This window comes from Trachypithecus francoisi, unplaced genomic scaffold (assembly GCF_009764315.1).
Source record: "Trachypithecus francoisi isolate TF-2019V2 unplaced genomic scaffold, Tfra_2.0 Lachesis_group13, whole genome shotgun sequence".
Taxonomy (NCBI): Eukaryota; Metazoa; Chordata; class Mammalia; order Primates; family Cercopithecidae; genus Trachypithecus; species Trachypithecus francoisi.
Genome location: NW_022681458.1, coordinates 31,199,341 through 31,220,459, shown reverse-complemented (window position 1 = coordinate 31,220,459; position 21,119 = coordinate 31,199,341). Strand labels below are relative to the sequence as shown.

Genomic DNA, 21,119 nt, shown 5'->3' with positions numbered 1-21,119 from the left:
AAGTCAAGAGCCGAGGAGAAGGAACTGCAGGGGAAGCAAAGCGAAAAAGGTTAAGAAACGCCTTGAGTACTGCGAGGACTTTAAAATCCAAACAGCATAAGAAGGTCAGAACTAGGAAGACAACACCCATGTGTCACGCCCCGCCCCAGGCGGACGGCAGAGACCGCCTCACGCCAGGAGGAGGCGGAACTTCCTCACCGCAGAATCGCTGCTTCCAGTACAGTCCGGAAGCCTGTACGGAGAAGGGGCGGGGCCAAAACTGCCCGCCCAATCGGAGTGACGCTCTAGTCTTGCCGGGGTACTCGTGGGGTAACTTGCTCTGGGGAGCCAGCGGTATGGCGTCGGGCTGCAAGATTGGCCCTTCCATCCTCAACAGCGACCTGGCCAATTTAGGGGCCGAGTGCCTCCGGATGCTAGACTCTGGGGCCGATTATCTGCACCTGGATGTAATGGACGGGTAACTCCTCCGGGCTCCGGTCGGGCTTGCCGCGCGGGGGGCGGGATCAGCGCACCTTAATTGAGTGCCTGTTGGATGTACCGCGTCCCTGTGCCACCGAGCGCCTCACGCTGAACGCGATGCTAGAAGAGGAGTTGGGTAGGAACCCTGGAGGCTCTGGCAGGAGCAGAACTGTCGCGGCATCCTGGGTTGCGGCCGGATCCCAAACCTCAATTCCTCCCCTCCCCCCCACGTAACGTGTGGTCTTCCATCACTTAGGACCCGGAAGCGACCTAAATCTTTAGGACGTTTCTTCACTTTCAGCTACAGAAACTGAGGCCCAAGGGGAGAAGCATGACTTGCCCAAGCTCATATAGCTAGTTAGTGGCAAAGCTGGGGAGACAGACTTCTGTAACGATTAAAGTTGGCACCTGCAGCGAGGTTCCCGAGTTCTGCCACTTGCTGGGTTACCTTGGACAAGCCACTAACCTCATTGAGCTTCAGTTTCATAATTTGAAAAATGGAACTACTAATAGAACCTACCGCTTAGGCATCTTTGGAAGATGAAATGAGCGAGTACATGTAAGGTTTACAGTGCCTGGCGTATATTAAGTTCTCTGTAATTGTTAGTTACATCATTATTAAAAGTCTGATTTCCTATTTTCTCTTCAGGCACCCTGCTCTTCAGGGAGGTCAGTTTTTTGTAAGTAATTTTTAAGCACTGTAGATACAGCACATAATATTGTTTGGAATCAGGATATTAGTTTCTGAAGTTGGTGATAGAATGAGGAAACAACCCCACAGAAAATAGTAAGACTCCCTCAAGATTACAGAAGATTGTGACAGACTTGCAGCTTGGCCCTTCCTGGGTTTGCGAAGTAGTTCTCTGAGCCCCACTGTTAACTGACTATAAAAATCATATCTTGAGTGGGGATGGAAAAATAAATTTATTTTAAATAGGTAAAAACTCTGTGTTTCCTCATTCAATTTGCAAATTGGTGTTATTTTCAAAAGGTGATGATTTCCTTTTCTTTTTAATGTTAATCTGACTTTGAAGAGTTTTATCTTCCATTGCTCTATGTGGTTAAATGTATTGTTTCTCTTTTGCATTTTACCCAGTTACCTTAGGAGTCCACCCAACTGGTAATGACGGAACTTTGACCGTAGAGTACTAAGAATAGTCCAAATGTGTAAGAAGTTTAGTAAATATTATCTCTCACAAAGGTTGGCCTTTAGTTGGCCATTATATGTAATTGTACTTATTTACTTCATTATTGACACCTTTGCTTGAAAGCCTTAAACTGTCACAGGTGATACCCTGAGTGTGTACCTCAAAGATAAGTAGCAACATTTTTGTGCCAGAGTAAACACCTGGAGGGTCCCAGGATGGAATAAGCTACATATATATTTGTGAATCTGTTTGACACAGAAAGCAATTTGGTTTTAATTAAACTGTGTTTGAGTAAGTTAATGGTTGGTGAAAGTAATTGTTTCAGTTCACCAGTCAGGATTAATGATAACCATAATAGCAGTGTTTATGAGCACTTGACTATTTCTGTTCTGGCATTTTTTGTGTGTGAATTAACTCACCCAGCCGTTTGAAATTGATGTTATTACCACCAGCATTTGACAGCGAGGAGTTGGGCACAGAGAGGTTAAATCATCTGACAGTGGTCTCGTAACTAGAAAATAGTGGAGCCAGGGTTGGAAGCAATGCAGCAACTTGTGTTGTCTCAAATTAAATGCTTCCTGTGGGTCCTAGGCTTACAGGGAATGATTAAGACATTCTTTGGCCTCAAAAAAGCAACTAATAATTTGTATACTTATTTTTGTTAACTGTATACTTATTGTTGTTAACTTATTTCATGTCTCTCCTGCTCCCCTATAAGCTTCCTGAAAGCCAGGTTTTTTTTCTTTTGGCTCACCTATGTGTTCTTTGCTGGAAAAGCACCATAAGGAGCTTAGTTATCATTGGCTGAATGAATGAATGACTTAATCATAATAGGAGGAGTCTCTCAGGAGTCGCTTTTGTCCCCTCACAGCTCTGTGGCAGACTGAGCTCAATAAGATAAAGTATTTACTATGGATCAGAGTTTTGGGAACAAAAAAATAAAAAATAAGTATTTGTTTTTTTATTTATTCCTCTTTCCCTTTGCCAGGAGGTACTTTGGTTTGGAAAAACTGAATTCTGCACACACAATTTTAAAATTATTTCTCTTTTAATCTTCTCTACTTTCTGAGTTAAGAGCTGTTTTTATTCCCCTTTTGCAAAGGAGGAAACCAGTGTAGGGAGGTTCAGCTTCTTCCCTGATGTCTTACCAGATTCAGCAGAGGCTGGCAGAGCTGGTGCCAGGGCCCCTACGTGATGTGCTGTGGTGTCTACTAGGCTAGGGCTATGAAAGTGCAGCCACAATGTCCCTTCCCTCCCAGGACTGCCTTTGTGGTTTTTTTTTCTTGGCCCCTTTTTAAAATCTCATCCAACATTACACTTTGGATGTGCTTGTTGTTTTCTAGTCTCCTCCCCACCAAGACCTCCAATTTCTCCCCTGATTACAACTGAATTTCTTCATTTAGAAAATCAGAAACCGGTTTGGGGAGTACTGTGGAAGATGGAGCACTAGCATGATTGGATATGTGAAACAAAGGACAAATGGATTCTCTGGGGAAAAAAAAAAACTAGAAAACACATAAATACATCGTGATAGGACAGTGACTAGAATGTGTTCATCCTAACCATGGGAACAGAGCAAAGAATTTCTAAATTAGCAAACTAACTTCTAAATTAGCTACCAGGATTTAAAACCAGGACGATTTCACATTTCTGACTTTCGCTGCATTTCTCACTTTTGGGGGAAAAAAACAAACAAAAAAACAAAGACTTCCAGCACTGGGTCCTCAGTCTTACAAGGTGACACGCGCTGGAGCTGACAGGGGCAGCGTCACCTTTAGTCACCCGGGATGTACTTCATTTGACGCCTTTCCCTATCTGCTCTGTGTTGCTCTTTGATGTTATCTACTAACCCCCAGCAGCATTTGAGTTTGTGATTCCTGATTCACAGGAAGATTGTTTTCTAGTTACAGTCCTGTACCTTTTATAGCGACTCTAACCCTCCTCTTACCATCTTTGCCTTGTTAGGAGATAGGGTAAATGGCTTGATCTGTCTGCAGTAGATTGTGTTAGAATTATGTAAGTAAAGCTTAGGAGTGATGATGGAATGTGAGAGAGCAAATTGTTTCGTTGTATTACAAAAAATTATAGTGTGATTCCAGTGAGTCCCTGGGAGAAAGGAATACCTTTTTATTGTATTTTATTTCTTTCACAGTTAACTGACTCCAGAAAATAAAGGAAAAAGAGACAGAATAAGATAATGATGAAGCATAATTTTTAATGAAGTTTCTCTCCATTAAAGTGAAATAATTAAGTGTTTTCCAAGCTGGTCTGTTAACTCCCTCTGGCATTTGTTAAAAAGTCAGATTCCTGGTCCTCTTTGGAGTCAGTAGGCTGAGGTAGAGACTGTAAATACATTAGAACTGCTCTCATTGTTACTGTTTGGTAAATTTGGGACACCCTGACTTCATGTGTAGGATTGTAGCCCTTTTTTGTTATGGCTCAGCATAGCCTTTGGGTTTTTTTGAGACTACTGTTGCATTTTTGTTCTTCCAGTATACTTTGTGAACCTAGCATTTAATTGATTTTCAAAAGCACAAATTAAGTCACATAACTGTGGGGATAGTATTTTTATACGTTTTGTTTAGGTTTTCCCAAAAAAGTAGAAGTGTATTTTTTTTTTTTGGTTCTTGTGTTTACTCGAGAGGTGGATGTTATGCTTTTATTTTCATGATAAATGAAACCTACTGTTAAGACAACAAAACTATTTCCCAGACTACACAGCATAATAAAAGAACAGTATGTGAATTTCAGATCTTTAATTCCAGAGTTGTAAAACATTCAATAGGCCTTACTGCCTGCTTCTTCGACCCTTATTTCAAGTTTTAAGTAAACACATACATCTTATCCACAGCCCTGACAATCATTGCTCAGGCAAATGGTAGAATCACTTTTTTAATGATAGAAATTAAACCTCCAAAGACCAAGGTGTAATGAGTGGAAGTGTCTGTACCCCTCCGCCTTACCTGTCCCTCTCCGATGTGTCCTGAATCCTTACCTCTCTCTCTTCAGTCTCTTCTCCGCTAGACTTGTTCCCCGTTTGTTTCGTTAGTTGTTGTTATAGGGACAGATGAGCATAGTAGTTAAGAGCCTGGACTTGGTAGCCAGGTGCCTATGTGTAACTCCTGCCCCCAGCGCTTACTGGTTGTGTGACCTTGGGCCTCTGTTCCTCATCTGTAAAATACAGTTAATAAAAGTACCTACCTTATAGGGTTGTTGTGAGGTTTTAATGATTTAATATAAAGTCTTTAGAATTGTGTGTGGTTCATGCATAAGTTTGGTTTTTATTAACACTCATTCTACCTGTCATCTTAACTATAAGACCTTAAACATAGTTTGTATTTTAACTCCCCTCCCACACACCTAATCATTTAACAGATCCGATCAGTTTTGCCTGTCTTGTCATTCTTAGTGTTCCTTGCCGCTTACCAAGTGGCAGTTGCAATTACCTACTCTCTTGTAATGTATTTCCCATTCTGTCTTATTTATTAATATTTCTTGCTCTAAGATCTTACTTCATATTTCCAGCAGGACAAAAGTCCAGACAATGAGCTTGGCCTTTGACGCCTTTAATGTGCTACTACCCACCTCCCATCTTTTTTTTTACACTAGCCAAAGTTGGTCAATACCACTCTCCACGTCTTTGACTATAACTTGCTTGTTTCTGCTTTTGCTTCATTTTCAGGCTTTGTTTCTTTTCCCATGTTTATAAATCCTATTTTGTAAATCTCATGAACTTCTTTCTTAATGTTCTCTAATACTTGCTCTTATTTTATGTATATTTTGTCTATAATGACATGTTACCTGCCTGTTATTGTATAGCTTTTCTTGTAATCCTCATATAGGATAATACCTGCTGCTTTAACAAAGCCCAGATTTCAGTAGCTTAGTTCTAGTTTCTCCTTCATGTAAGAGTTCAATGTGAGTGTTCTTCCATTCTGTGTCTCTTCCATTCTGTAAGGGCTTTGTTGGCATAAAGGTAAAGTGGCAATAGGAAAGGAATTCTCCTTAACCTACCGGACTCTGCAGTGACACACATTACTTGTACTCACAGTCCGGTGGTGAGAGTTAGTCACAGAAGCCACTTAGATGTAAAGGGAACTGGGAACTGGGATGTAAAGTCACATGGGTCGCTTGAATGTAAAGGGAACTAGGCATGAGAAGGTTTGACTCAGTTGATATCCCACTGACAACTATACGATAGCAGTAGGGTTGTGAATTCTGGTGAGTCATTAGCTGTCAATCTCTGTCATCTCTTGCCAGTGAGATGGTAAGCTCCTAGGAAAAACAGGAACTGGAGCATATTTCTTTACAAAACAGTATTCTGAAGCACCTAGTATGGTACTTGCATATAGGAGATTTTATTATTATTGTTACTGTTTTTATTTTTTATTTTTTGAGACGGAGTCTTGCTCTGTTGCCCAGGTTGGAACGCAGTGGCGCAATCTCGGTCACTGCAATCTCCACCTCCTGGGGTACAAGCGATTCTCCTGCCTCAGGCTCCCGAGTGTCTGGGATTACAGATGCACGCCACCATTCCCAGCGAATTTTTGTATTTTTAGTAGAGATGGAGTTTCACCATGTTGGCCAGGCTGGTCTTGAACACCTGCCCTTGTGATCCGCCCACCTCGTTCTCCCAAAGTGCTGGGATTACAGGTGTGAGCCACTGTGCCTGGCCCTGGTTTTGTTAAATACTTAAGTGAACTAGTGATAGAACAAAAAGATTAACTGGAGTAAGGTAAAGGATAAGTAGCGTGGGTCTGGTAGACTTGATTTGTTTTTGTTTTTGTTTTTGAGATAAGTCTCGCTTTGTCGCCCAGGCTGGAATACAGTGGCACAATCTTGGCTCACTGCACTCTCCGTCTTCCAGGTTCAAACGATTCTCCTGCCTCAGCCTGCTGAGTAGCTGGGATTACAGGTGCATGCCACCACTCCCAGCTAATTTTTGTATTTTTAGTAGAGACAGGGTTTCACTACGTTGGCCAGGCTGGTTTGAACTCCTGACCTCAAGTGATCTGCCTGCCTCAGCCTCCTGAAGTATTGGGGTTACAGGAATGAGCCACTGCACCCAGCTGGTAGACTTAATTTGAATCCACTTCACAAATTATTAACTGAGTTACTTAAGGATTTTATTTATCTTGTGCTCTTCAAAGGGGATAATAATAGCATCTACTCTATAAGGCTGTCGTGAAGATGAAGTGAAGTAAATTACAATGCTTGGCATGTAGTAAACCCTCAGTGAAAGGTGGTCATTATCAATAAACACATCACGTTTCTTTATTAGTCATCTTTAAGAAAGTTTAAAGAAACTGTCATTTAATGCCCTGTGATAGAAGTGATTAGAAGTAGCCACAGGCCTCCTGAGACAGACTAGGATTCAGATCAATGTTAAGAGTCCAGAACTTACTAACTAGTGTGTGACTTGGGCAAGTCATAAAGCCTGAGGGTTTCTGGTTTTGTCATCTCTCCATTTCTACCTGTCATGGGTTATGAATTACAGAGTCAAATCGTTATGAAAATATATGTGTCATGATTTGTTGAAATGTCAAGAAGACATTACCTAGTAAAACCAAAGTGACCCAGTATTTTTAGTATTATTTAATACTGATGATTAAGTATTAAACTGAAAAACATTGCACACAATCCCCTCAACCCGTGTCAGAATTCATATTGAGAGAGATACAGAAACTGAATTGAAAACATTTTCAGAGTAGATTTTGTTTGTCTTGTAGGCATTTTGTTCCCAACATCACCTTTGGTCACCCTGTGGTAGAAAGCCTTCGAAAGCAGCTAGGCCAGGACCCTTTCTTTGGTAAGTGGGTGTTATACCATCTGAAGCTGGATGTGTTGCTCAAGTAGAGGAAAACTGGATGGTTGATTTTTTTAACTTCCAAGTTCATCTGGCACCCTTTCCCCAACTTCCCTATGCTGGGTCTTCATTGGCCTGACTCCAGTAACAAGCCAAACTTCTTCCTGCCTCTGGGCCTTGGCTCATCTGCGTGGAAAGGTAGTAGCTTGGCTGGCTGCCACATCTTTGGGCCTCAAGTCATTTGTCAGTTCCTCAGAGAGGCCTTTTTGAGCGCCCTCTCCCAAATTAACCTTTATCCAATTATCTTATCACCTGTTGATTTTCCTCTGAGAACTTCCTTTGATCTGCGATGACTTTTATTAGACTGTAAACTCTGAGGGCAGGGATTGAATCTACTTTATTTACTGTGGTTTTCCTAAAGCTAAGCATAGACATGATCAGGGCTCAGTGTAATTGTTAAATGAGTTTATGAATCAGTTGATTTATGGTCCAGAAGCCATTTGTTTTGTGCAAATTGGAGCTTTCTACAAGTGGTGCCTAAATATTCACTCCAATGTCATAGTACAATGTAAATTAAGATTTTTAAGATTACTTAGTGGCCTACAAGTGATTTATATTAAGTTAGCAATGTCTCACCTGTCAGATCTCTTAAACATGAGAAATTGTACACTTTTTTTAAGTAGTGTTATTTATTTTTTTCTTTTTTTAAAAAAAGAGACTGAGTTTTGCCATGTTGCCCAGGCTAGTCTCAAACTCCTGGGCTCAAGCAATCCACCTGCCTTGGCCTCCCAAAGTACTAAGATTACAGATTTGAGCCACCACGCCTAGCCTAAATAGTTTTTTAAATGTAACTTAGAATTTAGTAGAACTTAGATTCTTTTTAATCAGCATATTGTTGACCAGTTTTATGAAGGACTCTGTGCTGTTCACTATGGTAGTCATAAGCCACATGTAGCTACTAAAATTAAATAAACTTAAGTTCATGACCAGAATGGCCAACATGGTGAAACCCCATCTCTACTAAAAATACAAAAATTAGCCGGGCATGGTGGCGCACTCCTATAATCCCAGCTACTCAGGAGGCTGAGGCATGAGAAGCTCTTGAACCTGGGAGGTAGAGATTGTAGTGAGCTGAGATCATTCCACTGCACTCCAGCCTGAGTGACAGTGTGAGACTCCATGTCAAAAAAAAAATTTTTTTTTAATTAAATTACATAAACTTAAAAATTAAGTTTCTTATTCACATTAATCGCGTTGCAAGTCTTCAGCAGTCACATATTGTGCAGTGCAGCTATGGGACCGTTTCCAATATCACAGAAAATTCAGTTGGATACAGTCTTCAGCCTCTGCATAGGATCCATCTACTTTGAGTACACCAAAGAAAATGTACATTATTACCTCATTTATGTGGCATGAGGAAACAATGTTCCACCAATATGTTCACCATTTTGAAATTTCCAGATAATGGGATATAGTCCTCTGATTATCTAAACTTTTTCTGAAGCCACAGTTAGCTTATATAGCAGATACCATGACTTTTCCTATGAATTAAGGTTCTTCTCATGACCATGAGAAGTGGATGAAATACATAGCATTGTTTGCTTCCACTGTACAATCAATGGCCAGAATCCTCGCTTCTGGCTTTCTTGTGTGAATTTTTTTAATGCTTTCTTTTTTTTTCCTTTTTGCTCCCTTTTATTTGGGTTCCCATTGTCACACCATACTCTTGTCTATATCATTTCCTGTCAGTGCCTTTCCTTTTAACAATCCTGTGTTGCTGCCACCACACACAATCTGCTTTTTCTTGTTGTTTTTAATTTGTTGATAAACTTGCTAATTAATATTTCTAGAATTTTGTCTGAAAGATAAATGAACTCCATTTACTTTAATGTTTGGGTTTTGTGACCCTTGTTTTTTGGTTTTTGGCTTTCTGTTGTTGTTGTTGTTGTTGTTGCTTTAAGAGACAGACTCCGTCTATTACCCAGGCAGGAGTACAGTGATACAATCATAGCTCGCTGCATCCTTGAACTCCTGGGCTCAAGCAGTCCTCCCGCCGCAACTATAGCTAGGACTACAGGTGTGCGCCACCACACCTGGCTATTTTTATTTTTTTACTTTTTGTAAAGATGGGATCTCCCTGTATTGCCCAGGCTGATCTTGAACACTTGGGCTTAAGCCATCCTCCTGCTTTGGCCTCCCAAAGTGTTGTGATTGTAGGTGTAAGTCACTGGGCCCAGCTACCTTTGTTTTTTATATTAAGAAACATTTGTTTAATTCTTGGATTTTGGTTGTTGGATAATTGATACATGAATGTATTCTAGGACCAAGATTACACGTTGTGTTGTATATGTAACGCTAACATTCTTAACTCTTCAGTTTTCATATTGAGTAGAAATAAATGTCTACAAAATAAAGTGATAGGGAAAAGTCTGCTCCTGTTATTGTCTAAGTCAGTGATCCTCAAGTACTTTGTATAAGGACTCACACAATTCCTTAAGACCCTTGCAGGTCATCCGTGAGAGTACATCAAAACTATTTTCATAACACTAGGAAATTATTTGCCATTATTTCTACTGATGGTACAAAAACATTGATGAGTTAGTTTGCTTGTGCCTTAACCAACTCAAGGCAGGGACTATATCAGGAATTGTTATATTCTTCATCATCATGCATTTGCAATCAAATATCCTTGGTTAATAAATCTTGGTCCTTGAATACATGCCTTTTTAATATTTTGTGTGACAAAGTAGGAAGTGCTTATAAAGCACTTGTGCTGCATTGCTGCATATTGGAACATAATGGTTTTCTCAAGGAAAACTACTTGTACCATAGAGGTATGATCTGAACTAGCTGCTTTCCTCCAGAACACTGTTTTTTTGAAAGAGCGACTGACAGGTGAGCTATGGTTTTTCCGACCTGGCTATTTTAATGGCTTTTTAAAAACGTTAACTAAATGAGGCTGTCTCTTCAAGGAAAGATACCTTGGCAGGTTTTGTTCCCAAAATTAGAATTTTGAAGAACTTGTGTATCTTCCCACTGTGGATTTGATAACGTCCCAACAGTTAACACGCTTTTCTCATGAGATCTGTAGTTATTTTAACAAATGTAATTTTGGGGTACTATGGAATAAAATCTGTCACTATTTGTAAGATGTGTGTAACTCAGTAAATCAGTACTTAATACCCATTCAAAATACAAGACAAACAATGGGTTTTAATGTAACAAAGAATGAAAAGCTTATTGATAGGGTTTACAGAGTGCACATTGCAGCTAACCTTTATAAAATGACCACTCAGCACATTTAAGGTAGGCTAGGCTAAGCTATGACGTTTGGTATGTTAGGTATATGAAATGCAGTTAGACATAACAGTATTTTCAATTCAGGACGAGTTAATTGGGATGTAACCCCATTGTAAGTCATAGAACATCTGTGTTACAACAGATTAGATACGGAACAGATGTGAGAATATAGGTGTCTTCTATTAAGCCAGACACCGAAGACTTGCAAACATGGAAAACAAACAATACCACTCTTAATTAATATGTAATAGAGTTATCTTTTTTGAGACAGTCTTGCTCTGTCGCCCAGGCTAGAGTGCAGTTGTAGCCTTCATACCTCATTGAAGCCTCAGTCTTCCTGGGCTCAAGCAGCCCTCCCACCTGACTCCTCCCCTCTAGTAGCTGGGACTGCAGGATCACACTACCATGCCTAGCTAATTATTCTGTTGTTGTTGAGAAGGAGTCTTACTACGTTGCCCAGGATGGTCTCAAACTGGCCTCAAGCCATCCTCCCTCCTCAGCCTCCTAAGATTATAGGTGTGAGCCACCGTACCTGCCAAAAATTACATGCTTTAAAATGTCTTAGTTTCAATTTCTTATACATTAAATATCTATAAATATAGCCCATATCAACAGAAGTTTCTTGGGGTCATTATTAATTTTTAAGAGTGTGAACTCCTGGGCTCAAGCAATCCACTTGCCTTGGCCTCCCAAAGTGCTAGGATTACAGGCTTGAGCCACCACACCTAGCCATATATAGTGAATGTTTTTTTAATGTAACGTAGAATTTAATAGCACTTAGATTCTTTTTAATCAGCATATTGTTGACCAATTTTATGAATAATAGATTATGATTGTAATAGATAATAGAATGATAATAGAATGTTTGAGAATTGCTGATCTAATGTTAACTGTACACAGATGTGCTGAACTACTGACTCCCTGAACACCATAGAAATTCTCCATTGAGGGTTGCTAGTGGTTACTGGATGTTAGAGATTGAGTAAGGATGACCTAGCTAGCAGTCTGGTAACTTACGGAATGAATAGAGTAGGTATTTTCAACCAGCTTGAATTTTCCTTGTTTATAATTCAAAGAATAAGAAACACCAGATTTAATACTTTTTTTTAAAAATAAAGTTTTACCTGTTAAAATATGTTCTAATTTAGGCCTATGATCCCTGCACTTTGGGAAGCCAACATGAGAGGATTAATTGTGGCCAGGAGTTAAGCGAAACTTCTTCTCTATTTAAAAAAAAAAAAAAAGTTCTCATACAATTACTTTTGGTGGATTAGAAATACAAATGTTAATCTTGACTTTATTCGTCAAGCTTTATACTCTCTTTTTCTGACTTTTTTAAAAAGGCTTTGCTGTATTTCATAATTGTTCTGGAATGTTAGAATTTTTTTTTCTTAAGTATAGCTTGGCTGTATCAGAAATGTGCTTCCTCTAGCAAAATAAAAAACTCAAAACCTCTCCTCACTACCATTTATCAAACACAGGATTCTTCACAGTGTTATTTCTTGGTTTAGCTTGTTTTAAGCTATCCTCTCCTTCTCATGAAATGCTATTATGTTTTAAGTCAAGATCTTTAAGCAGGCCATGCCCATTTTCACCTTATATGTTTATATGGATCAAGCTTTAGCATTAGAATGAATATCAGGTTTCTTTTAGTCAACATATCCTTCCCCCTAAATTTGTTCTTGTAGTCTTTTGCCTCTCAATTAATGGCAGTTCCATTCTTCCAGTTAATAAGTCCAAAATCCTTGATGCCATCTTTATTTTCCTCTCATCTGTCTATCCATGGAGGATCTTCTCGCCCTCCACATCTCATCCATCCACAGCTGTCTTTGCTCTTATTTCAGAACATATCCATCCTGAATTGCTGCCATCATTTTTCACCTGGGTTATTGCTATCGTAGCTTCCTCGGTGGATAGTAACTTGTCACTTCACTGGGGTGGTTTCTCCCAATGGCCTGCAGAATGCCGTAGGGTTTTTCCTCACCACGTGCTTCCCTCACCTCTGACTGGTGTATCTCCTTCCCCAGGCACACCAGCCATATTAACTGCCTACCTAGTGTGCATTTTACTTCCTTATTTTGTTTATTGTTTGACTGTCCCATTAAGAATGTAATCCCTGTGACAGGAGAGTTTCATGTTTTTGCTCTAACCCTAGGAGCTAGAATAATTAATAGTACAGTAATTGCTCAATAAATTGAAAGAAGAAATGAAAAGAATCACTTAATTTTCCTAGAGGAAACTAGTCTGTACGGATAATATGACATATTCTTTAAGTTTTGTAGAGTGGCATTTCCTGGACCTGGACCTAGATTTCCTGATTTTTAGATGTTAACTTTTTATATACAGCACTGTATGGTTTTTGTGGGAAAAGGGTTTTTGTAAATGAATTTAAATAAATCCTTGTCTTCAAAATAAGAGGAAACTACCTATACTGAATTATAACTATGGAAATAATGATTTGTGTGATGCCCAAAGAGTTCATATCCGAAGTGGCAAAAAACTGCATACAGGTTGGCTTCCAATAGCATGAACCAGGTATTTTTCAGTAATATTTTGAAGTGTCTTTTCTTTCTAGACATGCACATGATGGTGTCCAAGCCAGAACAGTGGGTAAAGCCAATGGCTGTAGCAGGAGCCAATCAGTACACCTTTCATCTTGAGGCTACTGAGAACCCAGGGGCTTTGATTAAAGATATTCGGGAGAATGGAATGAAGGTAAGAAACCAGTGATGAGTGTTTTGTAACATTCACTCTCAGTTGGGAAGATTTGCTGGAAACAGGAAATTTTCTCTTTTTTTGAGACAGAGTCTTGCTCTGTCGCCCAGGCTGAAGTGCAGTGACACAGTCAGGGCCCATTGCCTACTTAAGCAGCTGTTCTTCAGCTGTGATGCCAGGATTTAGCTTCTTTGTCAAATAGCATTTATATATTCCACTAATATTTTCTGAAAGCTACTGCTTGTTGGAAATACTTACATTTAATAGTCTTGTTAACTTTTGAAAAATAAGAACAGATATTTCTACTGGGCCTGCTATGCCACAATAATGTAATACAGAGGGAATTATAAATGTCAGTGTGATATAGCATATTTGTGTCTGTTACAGGTTGGCCTTGCCATCAAACCAGGAACCTCAGTTGAGTATTTGGCACCATGGGCTAATCAAATAGATATGGCCTTGGTTATGACGGTGGAACCGGGGTTTGGAGGGCAGAAATTCATGGAAGATATGATGCCAAAGGTAAAAGAAGTATTTGAGTTTGGGGTGAGGCTTTTACCGTGTGTTCATTCAGTAAGCATTTATTGAAAGGCTTATATATTTAGGCATAACCTGTTCTGAAGGTGAGGAGATGGGGATGCTTCCAGATCATTCTAATACAGTATATAATAGATGCTGTAATAGATTTCTGATTTGGAAATCAGAGAAGTATTACATCTTTATCTTGAAATTTTCTCTTTCTTTGAGACAGTCTTGCTCTGTCACCTGGGCTGGAATGCAGTGATGCAATTAGGGTTCATTGCAGCCTCGACCTCGTGGACTCAAGAGATCCTCCTGCCTCAGCACCCTGAGTAGCTGGGACTACAGGTGCACACCACCATGCCCAGCTCATTCTTACATATTTTAATAGAGGGGAGGTCTCACTGTGTACCCAGGCTGGTCTTGAACGCCTGGGCTTAAGCTATCCGCCAGGCTTGGTCTGCCAAAGTGCTGGAATTAGAGGCGTCAGTCACCACGCCTAGGAGTCTTGAAATTTTCTTTTGAAATTGTTATCTCTGTAACTTTTAAATCTCTTGGAAGTTGTCACTGACTATTGAGGATTTGTCTCTCTTCTTTCCATGACACACAGTCTCTGTAAAGACATTACAGATTGCTGTTTGCCAAATAGAACAAAGCCTGCTATTAAAAGCCAAGTATTCCCCAGTAATATGTTGTATTGGTATAGTTATTGTGTGAGACAGTTGGAGTTTTAATTGCTAATTTTGGCTGTTGGATTTTTTTGTTTATTTGGTTGTCTACCCCCCCACCCCCACCAACATATCCACTTTAGGAGTTACTTATTCCTCATGTATATATCTAGGTTCACTGGTTGAGGACCCAGTTCCCATCTTTGGATATAGAGGTCGATGGTGGAGTAGGTCCTGACACTGTCCATAAGTGTGCAGAGGTGAGATTGCTCTTCAACTCTGACTAGACCAATTTCCTGTCAAGTATGTCTCCAGGACATTGTCTCATGGGCCAGCGATTCCCTCTATGGTTCCTAAGTTGACTTTCTTTCTTGGAAAAGTATTTTTTGTTCACATGTACAACTAGGAAAATAAACAGCATAAGTGAATTTTTTTTTTTTTCTTTTTCTGAGACGGTCTGTCTTTGTGGCCCAGGTTGGAGTGCAGTCGTGTGATCTCTGCTCACTGCAATCTCTGCCTCCAGGGTTCAAGCGATCCTGCCTCAGCCTCCTGAGTAGCTGGGATTACAGGTACCTGCCACCGTGCCTGGCTAATTTTTTTTATTTTTAGTAGAGACAGCGTTTCACCATGTTGGCCAGGCTGGTCTCGAACTCCTGACCTCAAGTGATCTGCCTGCCTCGGCCTCCCAAAGTGTTGGGATTACAGATGTGAGCCACTGCAGCTGGCCCATAAGTGGATATTCTAAAATCACATAAATTGTTAAATAGTAAATCCTGGTTGTCTCAGGAAGGCTGAAGAAAGTTCTTTTTTAAAAAATAATATGTTGAATTTCAGCCCTTGGGAAGATCATAAGTTCCAGGGCCTTGGAAGTGAGAAATTTTTCCAAAATAGGGAATTAAAAGATACCTCCTCTCCAAGGGGGATAAAAGTAGAGAAATCTAATTGACCTAATTATTACATTATTCTTTAGAACCTATATATTACTTAGTTGTTCCTTGTAAGAACTTGCTAGAACCATTTTTGATTAAAATTTAGGCCTGATACTCCTTTGGCTGTTTCTGTATACCTCTTTGGCTATCTGTATACAAATAAAAACTTTTTTTTAACTTTTTTTTCAGATAGCTAATCTAGCATAGTCAGGCTCCTGAGGATGCCAGCCCTCCTGGTAGCACCACAAGTGATTAAAATAAAACTCACATGACCTGCTTTTCTTTCACAGTGTGGTGTATCTACTTCCAGGTTCTTGTATAACTGTCACACTTTTCTGCTTGATATATACCCATCAAAAGCTTGACAGTAGTAAATACTTACGCAGGAGGGGCTGGGCAGATGATGACTGAGCTCATATCCTTTTGACTGCTTGTGGAATTGCTTTGTACAAACTGTGCTTTGCCAATATACTACTCCTGCTTTTATGCCAGAGGTTGCCAAATTTTTTTGTGAAAAATCAGACCTTGGTGATGATCTTAAACAGCAGGATATGAAGAACTCCCACAAGCTTAGCATTCCAGTAATGGAACACTAGGCATAAATGGGTTAACTGAAGAGATATTTGCAGTGTTAACCCTATAAAACTCACCTTTATAATTTCTATGAGGAATATTGTTAGAAATGCTCATACATAAAGTGACACTGTCTGGAAAAATTTTCCTCAGCCTGTGGTTCTCCCACTTCTCCCTGTTTGTTCTAGCAGTGAATCACAAAACAGATTGGGTTTCCATCCTCAAATCAAATCCTAGGAAGCTCAGAGTTAAATTTGGACCCAATTTTTTAGCTTTTCTTTTTTCATTTCTTTGCTTCCATATTAAAACTTTTTTAAAGCCACTTCAAAACCATTCTGGAATGCAGTGAAGTATAAAGAGAGACATTCATTCCATTTTTTGACATAAAAATGAGAAATCACTTTAATTTTGCCATAGTTTATGGATAATTTCACATTTTAGCAATAATTGTCCTTTCACACTCACAAATTAAGAATAAAATTTTTTTTTTTTTTTTTTTTTTTTTTTTAGTAACTAATAGAAGCATTGGTGCATATTGGGAAAAACCTTAGTGAGCTTGAGGAGTAAAGGCTTTTAAACATTATCTAAAGAGTAGCAAAGATACCATGTAGATTATTAAGAGTTGGTTTACCAGAAAGGTCAATGATTTCTTAGACACATTTAAAAATAATCTCACATCCTCATTTGTGAACATTTTAAGTTTTTCTTATTGAACTAGATTGCTTAAGTCTGCTTAATCTCAAAGTGGCTCTCATATGATTGAAATGTTGACAGATGCAAGGGTAGACACTCTAGTCCAGGAATTCTGTTTTAGGTTTTTCTCCATTTTCCTTTGAGGCATAACCTAACTGTTTACTTCTTCCAGGCAGGAGCTAACATGATTGTGTCTGGCAGTGCTATTATGAGGAGTGAAGACCCCAGATCTGTGATCAACCTATTAAGAAATGTTTGCTCAGAAGCTGCTCAGAAACGTTCTCTTGATCGATGAAACCATAAGGAGCCCAATGTTTCTGTTCATGAAATCTCTCTTTTACTGGAAAACAGGAATATTGACTACCAAATCATAATGCAATTGAAGCTGCACTGTTTTTTTGAGCAGTTATTCATTCCAGTGATTAAAACTGATTGTGCAGAATATTCTAAGAGGTTAGAAATTGGTGTGTATAACTACATTTTTAGTAATGCAGCTTAATGATTAGTGAGTAAGATACTGTTTTTATTGAGAGACTTGATTTTTATAAAGAGTAAAAATACGGCTGTATTAAGGTTACAAACAGAAAAGTGTCCTAATGCTTAAGGAGGGCATATTGACTACACTACAAAAACAAATTTTGTCTGTACTTCTGTAAAGAATTTTGTTGTTTCTCAGCTGTTTTCCAAAAGCAAAGGAAGTCTTTATGGTTTTTTTCTATTTCATGTTGTTTGTGATTTGTTTATAAGTTTGGGTGGGATGGCATACCATATTCTTGGTTCTTAAAATCTATCACTTTTAACCTTACACTTGATGTGTGAAAACTATAAAAACAATGTGTGAAACCCAGGGGTTCTAAAATACAAGCATAGATTTTATCAGGGTGTTTTGTCAAAGCAGGTTATTCAGTGATTCCTCCCCACCATTCTTAAGGACGTTAAATAATGCTGTTGTGTTAGCTCTGAGTAGAAAGGAAAAAGTAAAACCTCTGGAAGTAATATTGGGTTGAATTCTGATCGCCCCTTTCTAGCTGGACCTTTTAACAAATCACCTAATCTTTTTTGCGTTTCTCCTAACTCATTTATACATTAAATGTAATTATAACAACTGTGGGGTTGTGTTGAGAATTAAGAGGTAACACTATATACCTAAAGTTTCCAGTACTAGTCCCAGAATTTAGAATATGCTCAATACAAAGTAGATAGCATTATATAAGTTTATATTTCGTGAGTTATAAAGTTCTTTGATATATTCTCATTAACTCTGTAAATCACCTCTATAAGTAAGTGGTAATAATAAAGCAGATATTTTGTCCCCATTTAAAAAATGAAGAAATTAATGCTCAGTAGTAGGATGGTACCCTGAAAGGATCTGGGAAGTGGTAGAATTTCTGGTCTGTACTTTTACAGATGGAGCCCTTGGGAGGTCGGTTAGGTAAAAAGCTTTTTACTTAACATTGTCTTATTTCCAGTCTAATTTTACACTGTAGCAGAACCAGATGGCTGAGAATATTCTGGAACTATGGATCTTGACCCCAAGGATATATTATTTTATTCCAAGAAAGATCAGGTAGGCGAAAAGATGACAGGATGCAGAGTCAATCCATAAACTAAATATTTATAACTGTTCTGAATTATAGAGAGTCTAAAAATATGTGTCAGCTATTTCATTCCTGTAAATACTCTTGCTGTGTTATAAATATGGCAAGAAATATCAGGACCAGTATCAATAGACTTCTTGAGGCTACTATAAGTTTTGAGAAATAAGGTTCAAAAAGTAAGAATGCTAACAGTTAAGCTTAGACTAGAGCTTGCTTGGGTTTCCTCCTGCATTACAAAGTAAAAATTTGTTAATGTTTGTTTTTATTTCAGCTTAGGAAAGCTTTGTGCCATGAATAGGTCGCATTTAATAACAAGCAACACAAGGTATATAGAAATAACTTTAATTAAAAAACTTACATAGAAGATTATAATATCAGATGTGACAAAGATTTGAGTTTATCTGCCTGGACAACTTGGGTTTGTCTGGCTTTTGTTTTATTTTTCTTTAAAAATAAATGTACAGTAAAACTACAAGCAAAGTTTGTCAGTATTGAATTTAGATTTTTTTACCCCTTAAAAGGACTAGTATAATTTCCAATCTCTAACAAAAACTTAGTGTCAAATCTCACAGATGAGGCCAAATGGCCAATATTTTCAGTTATGTGGGTAGTACAACTTGAATAGCCTTTTTACATGACAAAAAGTGATTTATATAAATTGTTCTCAACTTTCACATAGAAAAAATGGTTTTATAGCTTCAAAAGGAATTTTCTTTCATATATACTCTTTAGTATCCAAATATTGAAGCTTTGTTTTCTGAAAATGTTTAATTCCCAATCTAGGATGCAAGCAAGAATATATGTTTATTTGAATAGAGTAAGCTATGGCAAAGAATGACCAAATTAGCTAGAAATAGAAATCAGCCAGAATTACTAATTTCTTGCTAATCTAGAAATACAATCATTTTTTTTTTTTTTCAAATTTTATACTGATAGGACTTCACTGTTTGTGGCTCATTTTAAATTGGTGTCTTCATGAGACACATTAATTGGTAAAACTCAAATTGAGTTTTCAGAGATGTGATAGTATTAAACTGCACCAATATTTAACTCAAATTTGCTTGCTTTATTTTGTTAGGAGTAAACAGAAAGTAGCCTGTGTTTAGTCCCAAAGATATCAATGATTTTGAATAAAGGAGTTTTGTGTTATCTGGTATATAAATTTCTGTAAATAACTTCTGTTGGTTAAACATGTTGAACAAAAAAACAACAAAAAACTTAATCTCTATATTCAAGATGTTCAGATGTCTTTTATCAGTGGAAACCTGTGTTTTATCTGTACTGCAGCTTATGTTTCATAGGGTAGTTCATACATGCATTTCCAAGGGGAGTGGGTCATTGCCAGTGTTTCAAAAACTACATAGGGGGATGTGTGTGTATGTTTATTTTATACACACATATTTGTATATTCTAATATATTATTAAGGCAATTTTAATGAATTACCATGTATATAAAAAAATAGCTGTCACTTGGCGCACAGGTTTGTATGTATGTGTATATATGTGTATGTATGTATGTATGGTGTGGGTACATAGTCTTAAAAAAATTACCCAGTAAGGTGATTTGACATCAAGTTACAGCAATTAATATCTTGGTGTTTGTAAGTTGCATGATAAACACAAATGACTACCACTTGTCTGTAGATGAAAAGCTGGTTACCCTGGTGGTTCCAGAAGGAAAAACAGACTTACCTTGCCTGTTTCATAAACAGCATAAAAGATTAATACATGCAGAACATGCTCTTATTCTGGAGGGGATGGGGGATCCTGAACAGTGCTTTATTTCCTCCCATCTTTCCTACATTTAGATAGTTTTCTTAACCTGTTCCCTGTCACCTATTTTTTTTAACATTAGTAAGTTCTAGATCAAAGGTTTTGTATTCTTCCATTCCATCTGACTGCTTTTTTGGATGGTGGCCATTCTCTGGTACACTGGTACCGAAGATTTCACCATGGAAAGCTGTGCTTGACCATTCAACCTGATCCTTTTTTTCATCTTCACATAATAAGGCTGCCATGTCTTCACCTTTCAGTGGAAAAGCCCGTCGTTCCCACCACAAAGACTGAAAGGGGAAACATTTTCAGTTAAGTTTCAACTAATTTGTTTTGTTTAAATTCATCTAACAAGTAATCTGTACATGTCTATATTGTAATAATTATTGTTCTGTTCTTTTAGCACATAAATGTACAAATTTTCATTTCAACTTAAAGAGCAACTCAAAAGGGAATATACTGAGAATTCTTGAGTGACTTTTGGGATTTATTTCTTTACTTTGCTTCTGCCAAGAAGAGGAAATGCTGCCACAGGCAGTGGTCTTCATTTCCAACCTAAGAGCACTTTGGGAAAGTGTTCTCAGGTTTGATAATACTTCTACAATGTCTTCATTTTCATTATTAAAGGTACCTATTAACTTTTTCTTTCCTGAGCTTTCTGCAACTTGCCTATTAATTCTGTAATCTCCATTCCATTCTAGATCTAGTTCTTTTTCAGTGTCTATTTATGAAGAAAGGTGTAAGAATTTTATGGATGCAGTGTTAGAAAGCATTACCTTTAAGGTAGGAACTGGGTCTGGGGTGAGGCATGTAAAAATCTTAAGATATGAGGAGAAAGAAATAGCAGCTAACTTTGGCCATATAGCAGGTCCTATTCTTCATTAATCAGGTTTGTTTTGTAATGAAACTTTGATAGTACCTCCATTCTCTAATAGATG

General features: G+C 38.2%; 2 protein-coding genes across 11 annotated transcripts in view; one reads left to right on the top strand and one right to left on the bottom strand.

Annotated features, from left to right (window-relative positions):
- Nucleotides 1-236: 236 nt before the first annotated feature.
- On the top strand, nucleotides 237-19,264 carry RPE (ribulose-5-phosphate-3-epimerase). 4 transcript variants are annotated; one of them, XM_033230430.1, is made up of 7 exons: nucleotides 243-457; nucleotides 7,337-7,416; nucleotides 13,289-13,428; nucleotides 13,816-13,950; nucleotides 14,789-14,875; nucleotide 15,234; nucleotides 15,450-15,608. In XM_033230430.1, the coding sequence occupies exons 1-7, from the start codon at nucleotides 336-338 to the stop codon at nucleotides 15,512-15,514; spliced, it is 630 nt and encodes a 209-aa protein (XP_033086321.1). In that variant the 5' UTR covers nucleotides 243-335; the 3' UTR covers nucleotides 15,515-15,608. The 4 variants fall into 4 exon arrangements, with proteins under 4 accessions (XP_033086319.1, XP_033086320.1, XP_033086321.1 ...); XM_033230428.1 differs by lacking the exons at nucleotide 15,234; nucleotides 15,450-15,608 and adding an exon at nucleotides 16,983-19,264 and having other exon boundaries at nucleotides 237-446; XM_033230427.1 differs by lacking the exons at nucleotide 15,234; nucleotides 15,450-15,608 and adding an exon at nucleotides 16,983-19,087.
- Nucleotides 18,735-21,119, bottom strand: part of KANSL1L (KAT8 regulatory NSL complex subunit 1 like) — a 140,545-nt gene continuing 138,160 nt past the window's right edge. For 5 of the 7 annotated variants that reach the window (XM_033230421.1, XM_033230422.1, XM_033230420.1 and 2 more), the window contains exon 15: nucleotides 19,167-20,471. In XM_033230421.1, coding sequence (XP_033086312.1) covers nucleotides 20,241-20,471 — 231 coding nt within the window. In that variant the 3' untranslated portion in view covers nucleotides 19,167-20,240. Of the gene's footprint in view, nucleotides 20,472-21,119 lie in introns of all 7 variants that reach the window. The other 2 variants (XM_033230426.1, XM_033230425.1) reach the window with 1 other exon arrangement.